At 44.2% G+C, this 14,146-nt stretch overlaps 1 protein-coding gene across 4 annotated transcripts in view; it reads left to right on the top strand.

Moving 5' to 3' along the window:
• Positions 1-5,864: 5,864 nt before the first annotated feature.
• The window catches only part of SEC23A (SEC23 homolog A, COPII coat complex component), a 28,190-nt gene continuing 19,908 nt past the window's right edge, over positions 5,865-14,146 (top strand). For 2 of the 4 annotated variants that reach the window (XM_083452608.1, XM_083452606.1), the window contains exons 1-2: positions 5,887-6,287; positions 12,418-12,654. In XM_083452608.1, the coding sequence (XP_083308734.1) occupies positions 12,434-12,654 (221 nt within the window). In that variant the 5' untranslated portion in view covers positions 5,887-6,287; positions 12,418-12,433. Of the gene's footprint in view, positions 6,288-12,417; positions 12,655-14,146 lie in introns of all 4 variants that reach the window. The other 2 variants (XM_083452605.1, XM_083452607.1) reach the window with 2 other exon arrangements.

Genomic DNA, 14,146 nt, shown 5'->3' with positions numbered 1-14,146 from the left:
TACCTTTACATTGGATTGCACAGTAACGATTTTAAATACACCTCCCATACACTGGAAGTGAGAGCTGGACCATAAAGAAGGCTGGTCACCGGAGAATTGATGCTTTTGAATTATGGTGCTGGAGGAGACTCTTGAGAGTCCCATGGACTGCAAGAAGATCAAACCTCTCCATTCTTAAGGAAATCAGGCGTGAGTGCTCACTGGAAGGACAGATCCTGAAGCCGAGGCTCCAATACTTTGGCCACCTCATGAGCAGAGAAGACTCCCTGGAAAAGACCCTGATGTTGGGAAAGATGGAGGGCACAAGGAGAAGGGGACGAAAGAGGACGAGATGGTTGGACAGGGTTCTCGAAGCTACCAGCATGCAGGCTCTGGTCCATGCGGTCACCACTAAACGACAATAATATTACTCTAGAAATATAGGACATCAGTTACATGCTGCAAATAGTAAACAAACTACATTACTTCTGTTTTTTGCACATGAATTGTCAGGGGAAAGCGCGAACGCAGTCCCCCACTACCACAAATTATGCAGTCGAGTTTCCCGCATTTGGGGAAATCGCAGGGGTCAGCACACCCGCGGTGCAATGGATGAGCCTCACCCTGGGAAAACCTCCTTCATGATCAAGGTGTCTCCCCTGCCAGGTAAGTATGCTTTCTCCTACGACAGGATCCGGGCCGCCGTCCTCCCGCACCTCTTCAGGGCACAGCGAGCATACCAAGCCCCGCCCGAGGGCCCTGTCCCCGCTTTCCTTCCCTCGCTCGCAGTCGGGCATCATCTACCGGCGCAGCCTGACGGTTCTGCGACATCTCTGAAGGCCCGCGAAGCCCGTTTCGTGCTCCCCCACAATGCTCTGCGGCGGCACCTTATCTGCATGCGGGAGTTGCTCCGCCTCCTCCTCCTCCTCCTCCCGCTCTTCCCAGCCAAGCCCCGCCAAAGGCCTCTGTTCCTTTGTACAGTACTTTGTACTGCCGAGCCCTCGGCGCCTTGCCTGCAATTATTATAAGCTGGAAAAATGCAACCTGTGCTGCTGATAGAAGTAGTGTGACTCAGGCAACACCTTGGCGATTAATATACACAGAACAATAATTATACATACTTTATCAACCTTCTGAGAAAAATGTAAAACATTAAATAAAGCCACATAGACTTGCGAACTGGCCAGACTAAGATGAACTTATAATGTCTGGTTTCAATAGCAAATCAGTTTTTTAAGCTTAAGCCAAGAAAGAGTATTCTCTCTAAGATTTAATATCAATATATGTACAGTGGTACCTCGGGTTACATACGCTTCAGGTTACAGACTCCGCTAACCCAGAAATATTACCTCGGGTTAAGAACTTTGCTTCAGGATAAGAACAGAAATCGTGCAGCGGGGGCGCAGCGGCAGGAGGCCTCATTAGCTAAAGCGGTGCTTCAGGTTAATAACAGTTTCAGGTTAAGTACGGACCTCCAGAACGAATTAAGTACTTATCCCGAGGTACCACTGTATCAAGACTTTGAGATTAGACCACTGAAGAAGGCCGGAAAACTATCTTGGGAGTGTCCTACCTGCAAGCCCCAGTGAAAGGCCCCCCCCATTGGGGGTGAACAGCGGCCTCTTGATTACTTGGACTGCCAGGGTGAAACACGTGCAAAACACTGGCATCCTGTCTCTACAACTCCACTAGCATCTCTCGGTATTGTGAATAACAACCTTTTGTTGGTATCCTTATGAACTTCTCTAAAAGACTGAGTTCAGCATTTGAAAAATCTATTGAAATCAGACATTATAAGTGCATCTTAGGCTTGTCAGTTCACAAGTCTCTGTGGCTTTATTTAATGTTTTGTATTTTTCTCAGAAGGTTGATAAAGTATGTATAATTCTTGTTCTGTGTATATTAATTGCCAACATGTTGTATGAGCTGCACTACTACAATTATTATAAGGGCAAGGACCAGACATGCTTTGGCTCCACAGCCTAAGAGACAGGCCGGGGCTGGTTATCCACCCCCAGACGTTGAAGAAATAGATTTCAGTGATTCCTAAGGCGTCATTGGGATGTAGGTGGCACTGTGGGTTGAACCACTGAGCCTCTTGGGCTTGCCGATCAGAAGGTTGGCGGTTCGAATCCCCGCGACCGGGTGAGCTCCCTTTGTTCGGTCCCTGCTCCTGCCAACCTAGCAGTTCAAAAGCACGTCAAAGTGCAAGTAGATAAATAGGTACCACTCCGGCGGGAAGGTAAACAGTGTTTCCGTGCGCTGCTCTGGTTCGCCAGAAGGGGCTTAGTCATGCTGGCCACATGACCCGGAAGCTGTACGCCGGCTCCCTCGGCCAATAAAGCGAGATGAGCGTCGCAACCCCAGAGTCGTCCGCAACTGGACCTAATGGTCAGGGGGACCATTTAACTTTCAGGCGTTATTACTCACATTTGTGTGCCCAATTGGTCCGTCTCTATTGCTGTGCTCCTCTCATTCACCACCTATGGAGTCCAGCTTGGGACAAACTTGTTAACCTAACTTGTAGTTAAGGGAAATACCACAGAGAAGGCGATCAGAGGCTACTGAGCAAAACGGAGGCAGAAGAGTTGCCGCGAAAAGGATCAGCAGGAACCTGACCGAGTGCCTTAGCATTAAAAAGAAACGTGGGGTGCGGTGGGCAATGAGATGAACTAGTGTGGAAATTAAAGCGAGATGGAAAAGAAACGCCCTTCAGCTATTACCTGAAGAATACTCAATATATTTACAAGATTTCCAGGAACGCAGTAGGATGGCGCTACCACAAAGCCATCGTCTGCGGAAAAGCTAATAAAGCCAGGGCAACTTCACAGTGTTTCTTCTGGACATGCAATCTGTTCGTGTTAGAACGTAAGGAAACGGGGATGAAACCCAGCACGTACTTGGTGCAACACTCTTCTCCCGGGACCAACCAGGCGTGTGATTCCTAGCAAGTAGCACGCCTCCTCAGGCAACTTTAGTGACCAAAGTGCGGCATACTTCCTGAGACTTTTTTTTTATTCAAAGTTAAATGAATTTGAACGTTGAATACAACGTAAATAAAAATATGAATGAAGCACATAAATTCTGTTTTTTTGCACACGAGAGATCAGGGGAAAGCGCGAACGCAGTCCCCCACTACCACAAATTATGCAGTCGAGTTTCCCGCATTTGGGGAAATCGCAGGGGTCAGCACACCCGCAGTGCAATGGATGAGCCTCACCCTGGGAAAACCTCCTTCATGATCAAGGTGTCTCCCCTGCCAGGTAAGTATGCTTTGTCCTACGACAGGATCCGGGCCGCCGTCCTCCCGCACCCCTTCAAAGCACAGCGAGCATACGAAGCCCCACACAAGGGTCCCATCCTCGCTTCCCTTCGCTCACCCGCACCCGGGCATCATCTACCCGTTCAGCCTGACGGTTCTGCGACATCTCTGAAGGCCCGCGAAGTCCGTTTCGTGCTCTCCCATAATGCTCTGCGGCGCCGCCTCATCTGCATGTGAGAGTGGCTCCGCCTCCTCCCGCTCTCCCCAGCCAAGCCGCGTCCAGCCAGCTCTCAGTTCCAGCGACCGCCTTGGTTTAGTGCACCGCCGGAGAAGTTGTTTTAGACGGTTATTAGCTCCCTTCGTCGTCCCCGCGCTGCTGAGCACTCGGCCCCTTGCTTGCCAGGGCGATGACCAGACACACTTGGCTCCATAACCCAAGTGGAGTTTTCCTCGTTTATATTCTAACCCCGGCCGAATCTATACATTATCTCAGTGTGCTTTCAAAACATATGTGCAATCCAACCCCAAAAAGTCTGTCCTTAAAAGACATTTTTTACACCTAAACAACAGAAATTTTGAATTCAGAAACACATTTTAAATAGTCACTAATGGTAGATCATTTTTAGTGTTGTGGTAAATTTAGAGTTTTAAATGTACTGAGAATGTTTGCCTCTTGCCTCTGGGCACTGGAATACTTCTAATGGATTAGAGTTAAGCATACTGGTTATATGAGACTGGATTTACACCCCCCCCCCCCACACATTTGATTATAGTAACAACCCCACTTGCAGTACACAGCCATTGAATATCTTTGAGCACCCCATGGTATGGAGATGTAGTGATGGAAAAAGTTACACCAGTTAAATTTCAGTCTCTCGGTTCAATGTGCTGCAGTGAGGTGTGCTATTTTGCCAGAGGTTGCGCTAACACTTGCCATGGATTCAGCATGCTCCCCTTTAAAAACTCAGTGCCTCTGCATGGAACAATCAATTATAGTGACCAGGATTATAAACTGTTTATTATGACTAGCGTAGTGCTTTGCCGTTTATGTGATATTGTGTTTGACAAGAGCTAAAAAGAAATAAGGTGCCCAAGATGTTTCAGCAAAATGCCTTCCTCAGGGACAAACATTACCAAAGTCTTCTGTTTCAAAAGGTGCTTCTTCCTCAGAGGTTTATTTAGGCTGCCTCTGACAAGCTACTGATTTCAACAAATTATTTATTTGACTCCAATAAAAATGGTTCTGTATATGAAGTTACCTGGCAGGGGAGATACCATGATAACCAGGAAGGTGGTTTTTCACAGGGTGAGGCTCATCCATTGCATGAAACGGCAGGAAACTCGAATAACCCCACCATGTAATTTGTGTTTTCCACGGGAAAGTGGCTACATTCATAAAATGTTGCTGTCTCCTTTTCTGACAGAGGCCCAGATCACCTAAAATGGGATATGTTCTGGGAGAGAAATCAGATCCAGGCGCTGCTTTCCCACTCATGGCAGTTTCATGACAAGAAATGCTGCACCTGTTGAACATATCAGTACCGTATAAGGAACAGCTGTCAGGAAAGGAGGAGGCAGCACTATGTTCAAGACCCGGGTACAAGTCAGGCACAGGGCTGACTTTTTCTTCTTCTTTTTCCGAGGACCAGTAACAGGCCTGTCCAGTTCTTTCCTGCACTGGGAAAAGAAGGAACCTTTCCAATACAGTAAAATGTGCTTATTGTGAAACACTCTCTCTACAGGTGCTCCTTTAACCTAGCGGCAGCAGGAAGGTTTTAAGCGCCAGTCATCTTGGCCGTATTCACTTTTTATTCACAGAACACTTTGTATGCCACTGTTTCATCGACAGAAAAATCAATGCAGTTCGCTATATGTGTGTATACACACACACACACACACACACACACACATATACACACACATATACAGTGGTACCTTGGGTTAAGTACTTAATTCATTACGGAGGTCCGTTCTTAACCTGAAACTGTTCTTAACCTGAAGCACTACTTTAGCTAATGGGGCCTCCTGCTGCCGCCGCGCCGCCGGACCTCGATTTCTGTTCTCATCCTGAAGCAAAGTTCTTAACCCGAAGCACTATTTCTGGGTTAGCGGAGTCTGTAACCTGAAGCGTATGTAACCCGAGGTACCACTGTATACACACTATATATATACACACATACTATATATATAAACTATATATATATATATATATATACACATACTATATATATTAACTATATATTATTATATATAGTTCTATTATATATATATATTATATATTAACTATATATATAGATAGATAGATAATTATCTCTCTATCTATACACACACAAAAACCACACATTTTCAGATCGCCAGCAAACTACTGGGGGGGGGGGCGAGGAGGAAGGTTTTTATTCATCGTCTGTGTGAGCCTGGCGGCGCAGAAAAGTTTCCAGCAAACGTTGAAATACAGAAGACGCCTGGTGAGGAATCGGGTCGATGACAAGGCTCGGACCAAAGCCCCTCGCCAAAGCCCGCTTCCACAGCCACCGCCTCCTGAGCCGTAGGCGGGGCTCCGTCTTTCTCCGCCCCGCTCTCATTCGCCGCCCTGCGGTGGAGGCGGGAACAAAAAAAGCGTCCCGAAACCCCGCCTCTCTCCGGGCTGCGCCTCGCCTTGCGCGCTCCTTGCCCCTTTTGACGTGGCACCGGCTTCCCCCCTCAGCCATGTTGGTTGCGTCGGCACCGCTCAGGCTGCTGGGTTCCCGTGTGAGGAGAGGCTGAAGCGAGCGGCGGAGGCGGCTGCTCCACTGGCTGAGCGACGCAGGTGGGTTGAGGCGAAGGGCTGGGCGAAGGGAAGGGCTGCGCCACTTTCCGAGGAGGAGGAGGTGGGGAGGCCGAAGTGGCACAAGAGTCAAGTCCCGCCGGAGAGCCGCTCGCCGACTCGGCGCTGGGAGCGCGCGCAGCGGGAGAGACGCTCCTTCTGACCCCCGGGCGCTTTGGTGCCTGTCGGGGGACACCCCCCAAAAGACCCCCCCCAGCCTCTCCCGTTTACTTGTAGGCTGAGGTAAGCGGTAGCGAGGGGTCAGCGACAGGGTGCTTGTTTTCTCCCGTTCCTCCCCTCCCCAAAACTAGAATTGTGATTATAATGCGATTATAAATTTTACAATGTGATTATAAAATACATATTTTTATATATAACTGCCCCCCTTTTCCCTCTTCCGTTCGCCCCCAGCCCAGGACGAGCGTCCCTCATACTCCCTCGCCCTCTTCTATAGGTGAGGGGCTGTTCTGTGGTCGAAGTGTGTGAGGGAGAGACTGGGAGTGGGTAGGCGGTTGTGGCACACACGGTGGCTGGAGGATTTGGGAACCAAAGCCTTATTCTGTCCCTTCAACGACCCCGCCTCCCCAGTTTGGGCAGCGTTGGGTATAAAGGATATTGGGATTTCACATCTGTACTTTACTGAGGAGAGGAGGCAGTGGCCTGAACTACAGTGGTACCTCGGGTTACAGACGCTTCAGGTTTCAGACTCTGCTGGCCCAGAAATAGTACCTCGGGTTAAGAACTTTGTTTCAGGATGAGAACAGAAATCGCGCAGCGGCAGCGGGAGGCCCCATTAGCTAAAGTGGTGCTTCAGGTTAAGGACAGTTTCAGGTTGAGAATGGACATCCGGAACAAATTAAGTACTTAACCCAAGGTACCACTGTAGTACCTTATGCCCAAGAAATGCTGTAAGTAGCCGCTTTCCTGTGGGGTTAGGAGACTAAGAGCGCTGCTCTTAATCACCTGGATAGTTTGGAAATAAAAGAGGGGATGTGTAAGAAATGAAGCAGGATGATGTACACAAAGATGTAAAGATGAAGGGGAAAATAGGGATCATAAAGAGGGAGCAGGAATTGTGCTACATGACAGTGTATTTCGGTCCCTAAATCCAACTGTTTTAAAGACAAAAATAACCCCCACATCAAACTGATGAAATAGGTAAACATTTGCTAATACATTGTTGCTTTGGTTCTCCGCTCAGTGGTTTTTCTTCTTTTAGAATGTCAGGAATGAATGGAGTTCCTTTTCATGCAGCTGACAAATTGCCTCTGGCCCAGAATTGTTAATGCCACAAAACATTTGTTAATGCTTAAGGTGCCATAGGATTCTGTTGTCTGACCAATGTGTACATGTGTTCCCACACTGCAGAACTGGCAGTATTTGGCACAAATAATGCAAATCAATTATTATTAGTAGAGTGAACAGATCTTAGGAAAAAGTCACACGGTTTCTTTCTATAATACAAGAAGCCTCCATTGATAATCCCCCAGAGTTTTCACAAAAACAAGCTCTCTCTCCCAAGAGCTTTATTTGTAATCATATGTTTTCCTGGATTTAATATACATGTTGCAATAGCATTGGAGATTACCGTATCTTCCAAGGGAGGTCTGAATATATGTAGTCCTGTACATTCACTTTTGAAAGTGATTCACTTCACAGGTAACGATATCATCTGCCATAAACAGACATGCAGCATGATACTAAACATACATTCAGTGCAGCCCATTTCAGCCTTCTGACAGCTTCTATTGGTTTGTTTAGAAACTTTAATTTAAAAGTTTTATAAATGTGGGGTATTTATTCTATATTCCACCTTTCTCCCAGTGAAGATCCCAATGCAGCTTACAACACAAATTAAAAACACAAATTAAAAATAAATATTAAAGTCAGCCAAGCAAGTAGCCCTATGTAAGCAGCACTGAAAATGCTTAAAACCGTTTAAAAGCACAAAGAATTGCCGCACCCACTCTCGGGAGACCCTTTCAGAACAGCTAGTTGATGGCCAAAGGCCTGCTGGAACAAAAAAGTGCTTTCCTGCTGGTGAAAGAAAAGCAAGAGGAAGGTCAGTGCAGCCTTCCACAAGGTGGGAGCAGCTACTGACAAGACCCTCTCTCATGTCCTCAACCAAGGTACTTATGAAGGTGGTGGAGCCAAGATAAAGGCCTCCTCAGAAGATGTCAAGGCCCATAAAGGGAGATACAATTATTCAGCTAGACTGGATCCAAACCATATAGGCCTATGTCAGTCAAAACCAGCAAACTCTCTCTGTACACACCAAAAGGTTTTGCTGAATGTTAGGTATGGAGATTTTGTTTAAGTTCAGGGCATTAATTTTACAAGTTATATTTTAGGGAGCTAATAATCTCAGCTGAACAAAGAGGTAAGTATTTAAAATTATGTTGGTGCGTAAGCATACTTAGGGCTACAATATTAAGCTCATTTACTAAGGAGTGGGTCCCATTGAACTCACTGGGATCTACTTCTGTTTAAACTTGCTTAGGGGTCTTATGCTGGATTATAACTTGTTTTTAGATATGCTGTATTTACTAGATGTTTGTATAGGTTTGTAGTACTTTTATGATGAGCATCATAGTTCTGGGCAAACTTACTTGGAAGTAAATTCCACTTAAATTGGTACAACTTACAAAAAAAATAGGTTGTGTTGTGCCTAGTGTTTTAGGCTGTAATTCGTGTTTGGAAGGCAAAAATAAAGGAAGAAGATGGGATAAATTCCTTTGCCCAGATCAGGTTTTATGAACCAAAATGTATGCATAAGCTTTGTAAGGTCAGCTATGATGTGGTATTGAGAGGTAAGCATATTTTCATCCATTGGTCTTTAACTGGTGGATTAGAACCCACAAACGTGTAAAAGGGGTTGTACTGGTGACATTGCTATCATTCCCTCCCCCTATATTTTAAGAAAATAAAATAAGGGAAAATGGAGAAGGGAGAGGGGAAGATACTTAACACCAGTATAATAAACACATTAAGTATGTGTCTTGTATTGTAGACAGGGGTTAAAGGTGAGTTTCAGATCTGAAAAGTCTGAAGACGTCTGTTCTAATCAACACGTTGTGTGTACCTTGGTCTTTGTAGAAGGTGTAAGCATGTAATAAAACAATGTACAGTGGCTTTTTAAAAAGTGGAAGCATTTCAACCTAAGGTCTTTATCTCACAGATAGTTAATGGATGGTATTCAGTTAAATAATTGTGTGAGGGGAATGACTTCAGTTTACGCAGTGGGACTCCTCCCTCCCCTCTCCTCCCTCGCACACCTCCTAAATCTGCCCCGAGAGTTCCCCTATATCTGTTATTGGGGGCAGCATTGAGCAGAGAAGGGAAGAGTCATTATGCTCAAAGTTACTTAGTTTGCTTGTGCTTATAAACGCCTATAATTCTGAATTGCCATTGAGAATATTCTTATAGCTGTCTATATGCATGTCTTTGGAAGTGCAGAGTTCAACTGTAAATCTGTATGTAGGGCAGGTATTGCTTTTGTTCCTTCATCATATTTATTGCAAATTTTGGTAGCAAAGAGCCAAGTACACATTGTATGCAAATACTCAAAATCAGAGTCCTGACACTCTTTTTCATTAAATAAATTTTTGTTTGGAGGAAAGTGTGAAGAGTAGACAAGTGGTAGGGAGGGGCACAGAGAATGCTAAACTGTTTTCCTTCTCACTGTTTATCATATTCAAATCCCCCTCCCCTCAAAGACGTGTTCCCCCTTGGGATTTTTCTTTCTGTAATGGGAAAAGCTACTTTGGGTCTGCTGTGGGTATGAGGCAGACCAGGGAAGACCTAAGCACCACCTCTTCCCACCTCTTGCTTGATTTATTGCTCTCTGATTTTTCCACGTTTAGCTAAGTTATTCAACTTCTTCCCTCCATGGACCTTTTGATAACACAGTGTTGTGCTTTTTTGCATGGGCTTCGGCTGGGGTAATTCTGTCAATGACAGCAATAAAATAAGAGCTATTCGTTAAAAGCAGAGTTTCAGGGAGCTGGCTGCTTATAATTGCAGCTCAGAGGGCTGCATTGGTGAGCTCTGCAACTTCAGCAGAGATTCTGCTCTCTCCTTGCTCCCCCCCCCCCCCAACTTGCAGCATCACTTTGTGCTGCTTGGCAAGCTGCTGTTGAAACCTGCAAATTTTAAAAGTTTATTGATGCAGACTTGTTCAGTACAGCTGGATAATGCAGCTATTAAGGTAAAGGTAAAGGTACCCCTGCCCGTACGGGCCAGTCTTGCCAGACTCTAGGGTTGTGCGCTCATCTCACTCTATAGGCCGGGAGCCAGCGCTGTCCGCAGACACTTCCGGGTCACATGGCCAGCGTGACAAGCTGCATCTGGCGAGCCAGCGCAGCACACGGAAAGCCGTTTACCTTCCCGCTGCTAAGCAGTCCCTATTTATCTACTTGCACCCGGAGGTGCTTTCGAACTGCTAGGTTGGCAGGCGCTGGGACCGAACGACGGGTGCGCACCCCGCCGCGGGGATTCGAACCGCCGACCATGCGATCGGCAAGTCCTAGGCGCTGAGGTTTTACCCACAGCGCCACCCACGTCCCTTAATGCAGCTATTAGAAACACCTAAATTGAAGCTTGAGAGTTTCCCCCAGTGTACTGAAGCTACAGGTGCTTCAATAAGTGGAAGGTATTTTGTGGGTAATATCATTTTATGATTGTGGAATTCATTCTGGAGTAGGATCCTGAGAACAATCATTATTGGCCATGGTTCAAACTTCTTTCAGTAAACCAGAGTTAATACTAATCATGGTTTGTCCAGGTCAAGACATAATGAACTACTGTGGTTAGTTGAAAGTGGAGACTAAGGTTTCCACTCTTGCGGCTGCACTGGAAGAGGAGAAGGGAGCCCACGGTGCACTGTTGCATGCCAGTGCAGCTAGTATGATACAAATGCATTGTGCAATATAGATGTGCCCAGGGTAGGTTTTTGTGGTATTATCTTCCCATCTATGTCACTTCCTCAATAGTCCACTTGCAACATTGATACTTGCCTATAGTGCTTTTATTTATTTATTTATTTATTGCTTGATCTGTAGAACCTGCACAGCAGCTTACAATAAAATTACACACCTACAATAAAACCATACGTGTACAATAGAAATTATTTTGGCATTCAGCTTTGGAATTCTAACAAAGAAAACTTTGGGCTTTACATATACAAAGCCACATGGAACTGTTGACAGGAGTTTGGTATTAAAATAACAAATATAAATCAGGCTGTTTATAAAATTTCTTACTCACTTTTCACTATAAGATCTCAGGGCAGGTTACAACGATATAATATTTCCCCCCTCAAAAAGTAAAACAATTAAAAGTGGAATAGAAAAATATAAATTCAACAAAAGAGGTGGGTCTCGCAAAACAAAATACTGTACCTTAACTGTCAAAGGCCAGGGTATGGAGTTGTATCTCCAGCATACAGTGCAAGCTGCATAATGAAGATGCTACCTAGGTACACCTCTCTGGGGAGGGATTTTCACAATTTAGGGGCTGCTGCAGACCCAGGATACATGAAGAGTGTTTGGCATGGAGAGTACAGATAAATGGAATAATTCCTAGCTTATGAGCGGGAAGGTTGGAGGAATTTTACTGAAGACATGGCTGTCGCTGAGCTTGGTAGCTCTTGAATATGTTCACTATTTTGTCTCCCCCCCCCCCCCCCGTTCTGTATTGCTCTTCTAGTGTGCAAGTCTGGTTGGTCATATTTAAAACAACAAAAGGTTTGTTGGTGTGATAATACAGAACTGTTGTATTATACTGGATACTTTCATTGCAGTTCCATTTGTCCAATGTGAGTGGTGTGCCATGGTGACTGTACTGCTGAGCTGCTGCCATATCTGATGTGTTTACCAAGCTTTGAATAATACAGCAACCACATATGGTGGTGTGTATTGCATAGTACCAGTCTGAACTTGCTAGTTAAAGAACTTAAGAGGTGAATGAACCCTTCCCCTGTGCACACGGTTTTGAAATGAATGGGAGTGTGGTAATCCTTGTGATATTCTTTTGGATAACACTTCTCAAATCAAAGTTACTTTGCAGGTCAGTGTACTTTCGAGCTGACACTTTACATTGCTGCAACGTTACAGCTTCTTGAGAGATGGATGTATGTTATCTCTTTTTTTATATGTGCGCTGTAGAATGTCCACTATCCAAATGCAACGGAGGCTCCTAGTTGTTTTTTGTTTTCCCGCATGTAGCTCTATGAAAAAAGTGTGTGTTTTGAGATGGCTAGTAATGCAGGTAACTTGGAGGTGCTCCATAATGCCCATTCAGATGAAACAAGGCTTGGTTTCTAATTCATTCTCCAAAGCTTGCATGTATCCATTAATGTGTGCTTCTGTTTCAGAAATAAGAACGCAGTGATGGCAACCTTCCTCGAGTTCATTCAGCAGAATGAAGACAGGGATGGCGTTCGATTCAGCTGGAATGTATGGCCTTCCAGTCGTCTTGAGGCTACAAGGATGGTGGTTCCTGTGGCCTCTCTGTTTACACCACTGAAAGAGCGGCCTGACTTGCCTCCCATTCAGTACGAGCCAGTCCTGTGCAGCAGAACTACCTGCCGAGCTGTTCTAAATCCATTATGGTAATTTCAGATAAAGAGTTTTAAACTTTGCATGGATATTAGTACTTTATTATTGTTAAAAAAAAGTATTTTATCTGTTATATATGTTTGGGAGTTTGAAAGACAAATTTATTTTCTGACCTTCACTATAAAAAACCGTTACAAATAGTTAGTATATTGGACATTAAAAAAAAACACCCTCACAAATCAATACAAAATTATGCATAGCTCATAAAAGAGATTATCTGAAGTGCAGCTCATTATGGGTGATATCCAGCTTCAGTCATGCTTGAAGTAGACCTACTGAAATCAATTGAGTTAAATAACTTCATTGATTTCAATGAGTTTGTTTGGAGTATGATTTGGATACTTTCCAAAGTGCATTTCTGAAGTTGACAGTATCTGTGAGCATGCCTTATCTACAGAATTTTTCTTGCTCCATAAAGTTATCCATGACAGCAGTTAGACAAAAATGGCCAAAAAGTGTAAATAGTAAAAACAGTTCTTATTTTGTAGTATTTTTTTCAAGGGTCTTAATACCTTATTTCCACAAGACCTTTTTTAAAGCAAGTCCTGTTGATTGTAACAGGACTTTAAAAACATACTTACAATGTATGGTTCTGTACTGAAACTGCTTCCTTGTGGATAAATTGACTGAAATCATATTGCCTCATGTGCACACAGAGCTTTTATGTGATGCTTCATATGTGCGCTTGCCATGTACAAATCTGCAATTTTTTTTAATGTGCTGTGCTGCATACCATTAACAGAAAAGGTATCCCTGAAATTTCCACATTTGGTGACATGCCAAAAACAATAAATACCAAAATAAAGGTAACACTGGTGCCACTTTGCTTCTGCAATAGTATCAGCCACTCACTGCTTAACTAACTTGCAGTCACACGACTAACCAGATTATTTAATATAATTGTTCTGCCTTTTGTTATGGTGCATGGCAAGACACAACTCTAATTTTATTTATTTCCCTGAATATTTATACTTTCCCCAGCAAGTGTAAAGTAATTTACAATAATTGTAAGGAAACACACTAAAATGATAAATTTAACAGTAATCAAATAAAAAGCAGTACCAAACACAACTTACAGTATCAGGAAGGAGATAAGATAAAGCAAAAATATTCCAAAGGGTTAGAGAAGAAAATTTTTGATAACTAGCTTTGATCAGAATAAATGATGAGACTAAAGTTTGTGGGTTGACCATTGACCAACGGTCTCAGTGACCTGACAATAAAGCTGTCGGAAGAATGGGGAAAGATGCAGTTTTAAGCTATCCTTACCCTGCCTCTCCAGCCTCCACTACATCAGGAACAGATTTAAGGTGTGTGTTGGGGGAGGGGAATGGCCAAAAATTGCTTCCCTTCACATTCTTGCTGAGCGACAGTGTTAGATACTATGCTGTATTACCTGTGCTCATGTTTAAGCATGAAACCGCAAAGTATCTGACTTGCATTCATAATTTGTCTATTAAAACACTTTAAAATTTATTTTTGTAG

This window comes from Podarcis tiliguerta (assembly GCF_965153285.1).
Source record: "Podarcis tiliguerta genome assembly, chromosome: 1".
Lineage (NCBI taxonomy): Eukaryota > Metazoa > Chordata > Lepidosauria > Squamata > Lacertidae > Podarcis > Podarcis tiliguerta.
The sequence above is the reverse complement of the archived record's forward strand: the minus strand, read 5'-3'. Positions and strand labels throughout refer to the sequence as shown.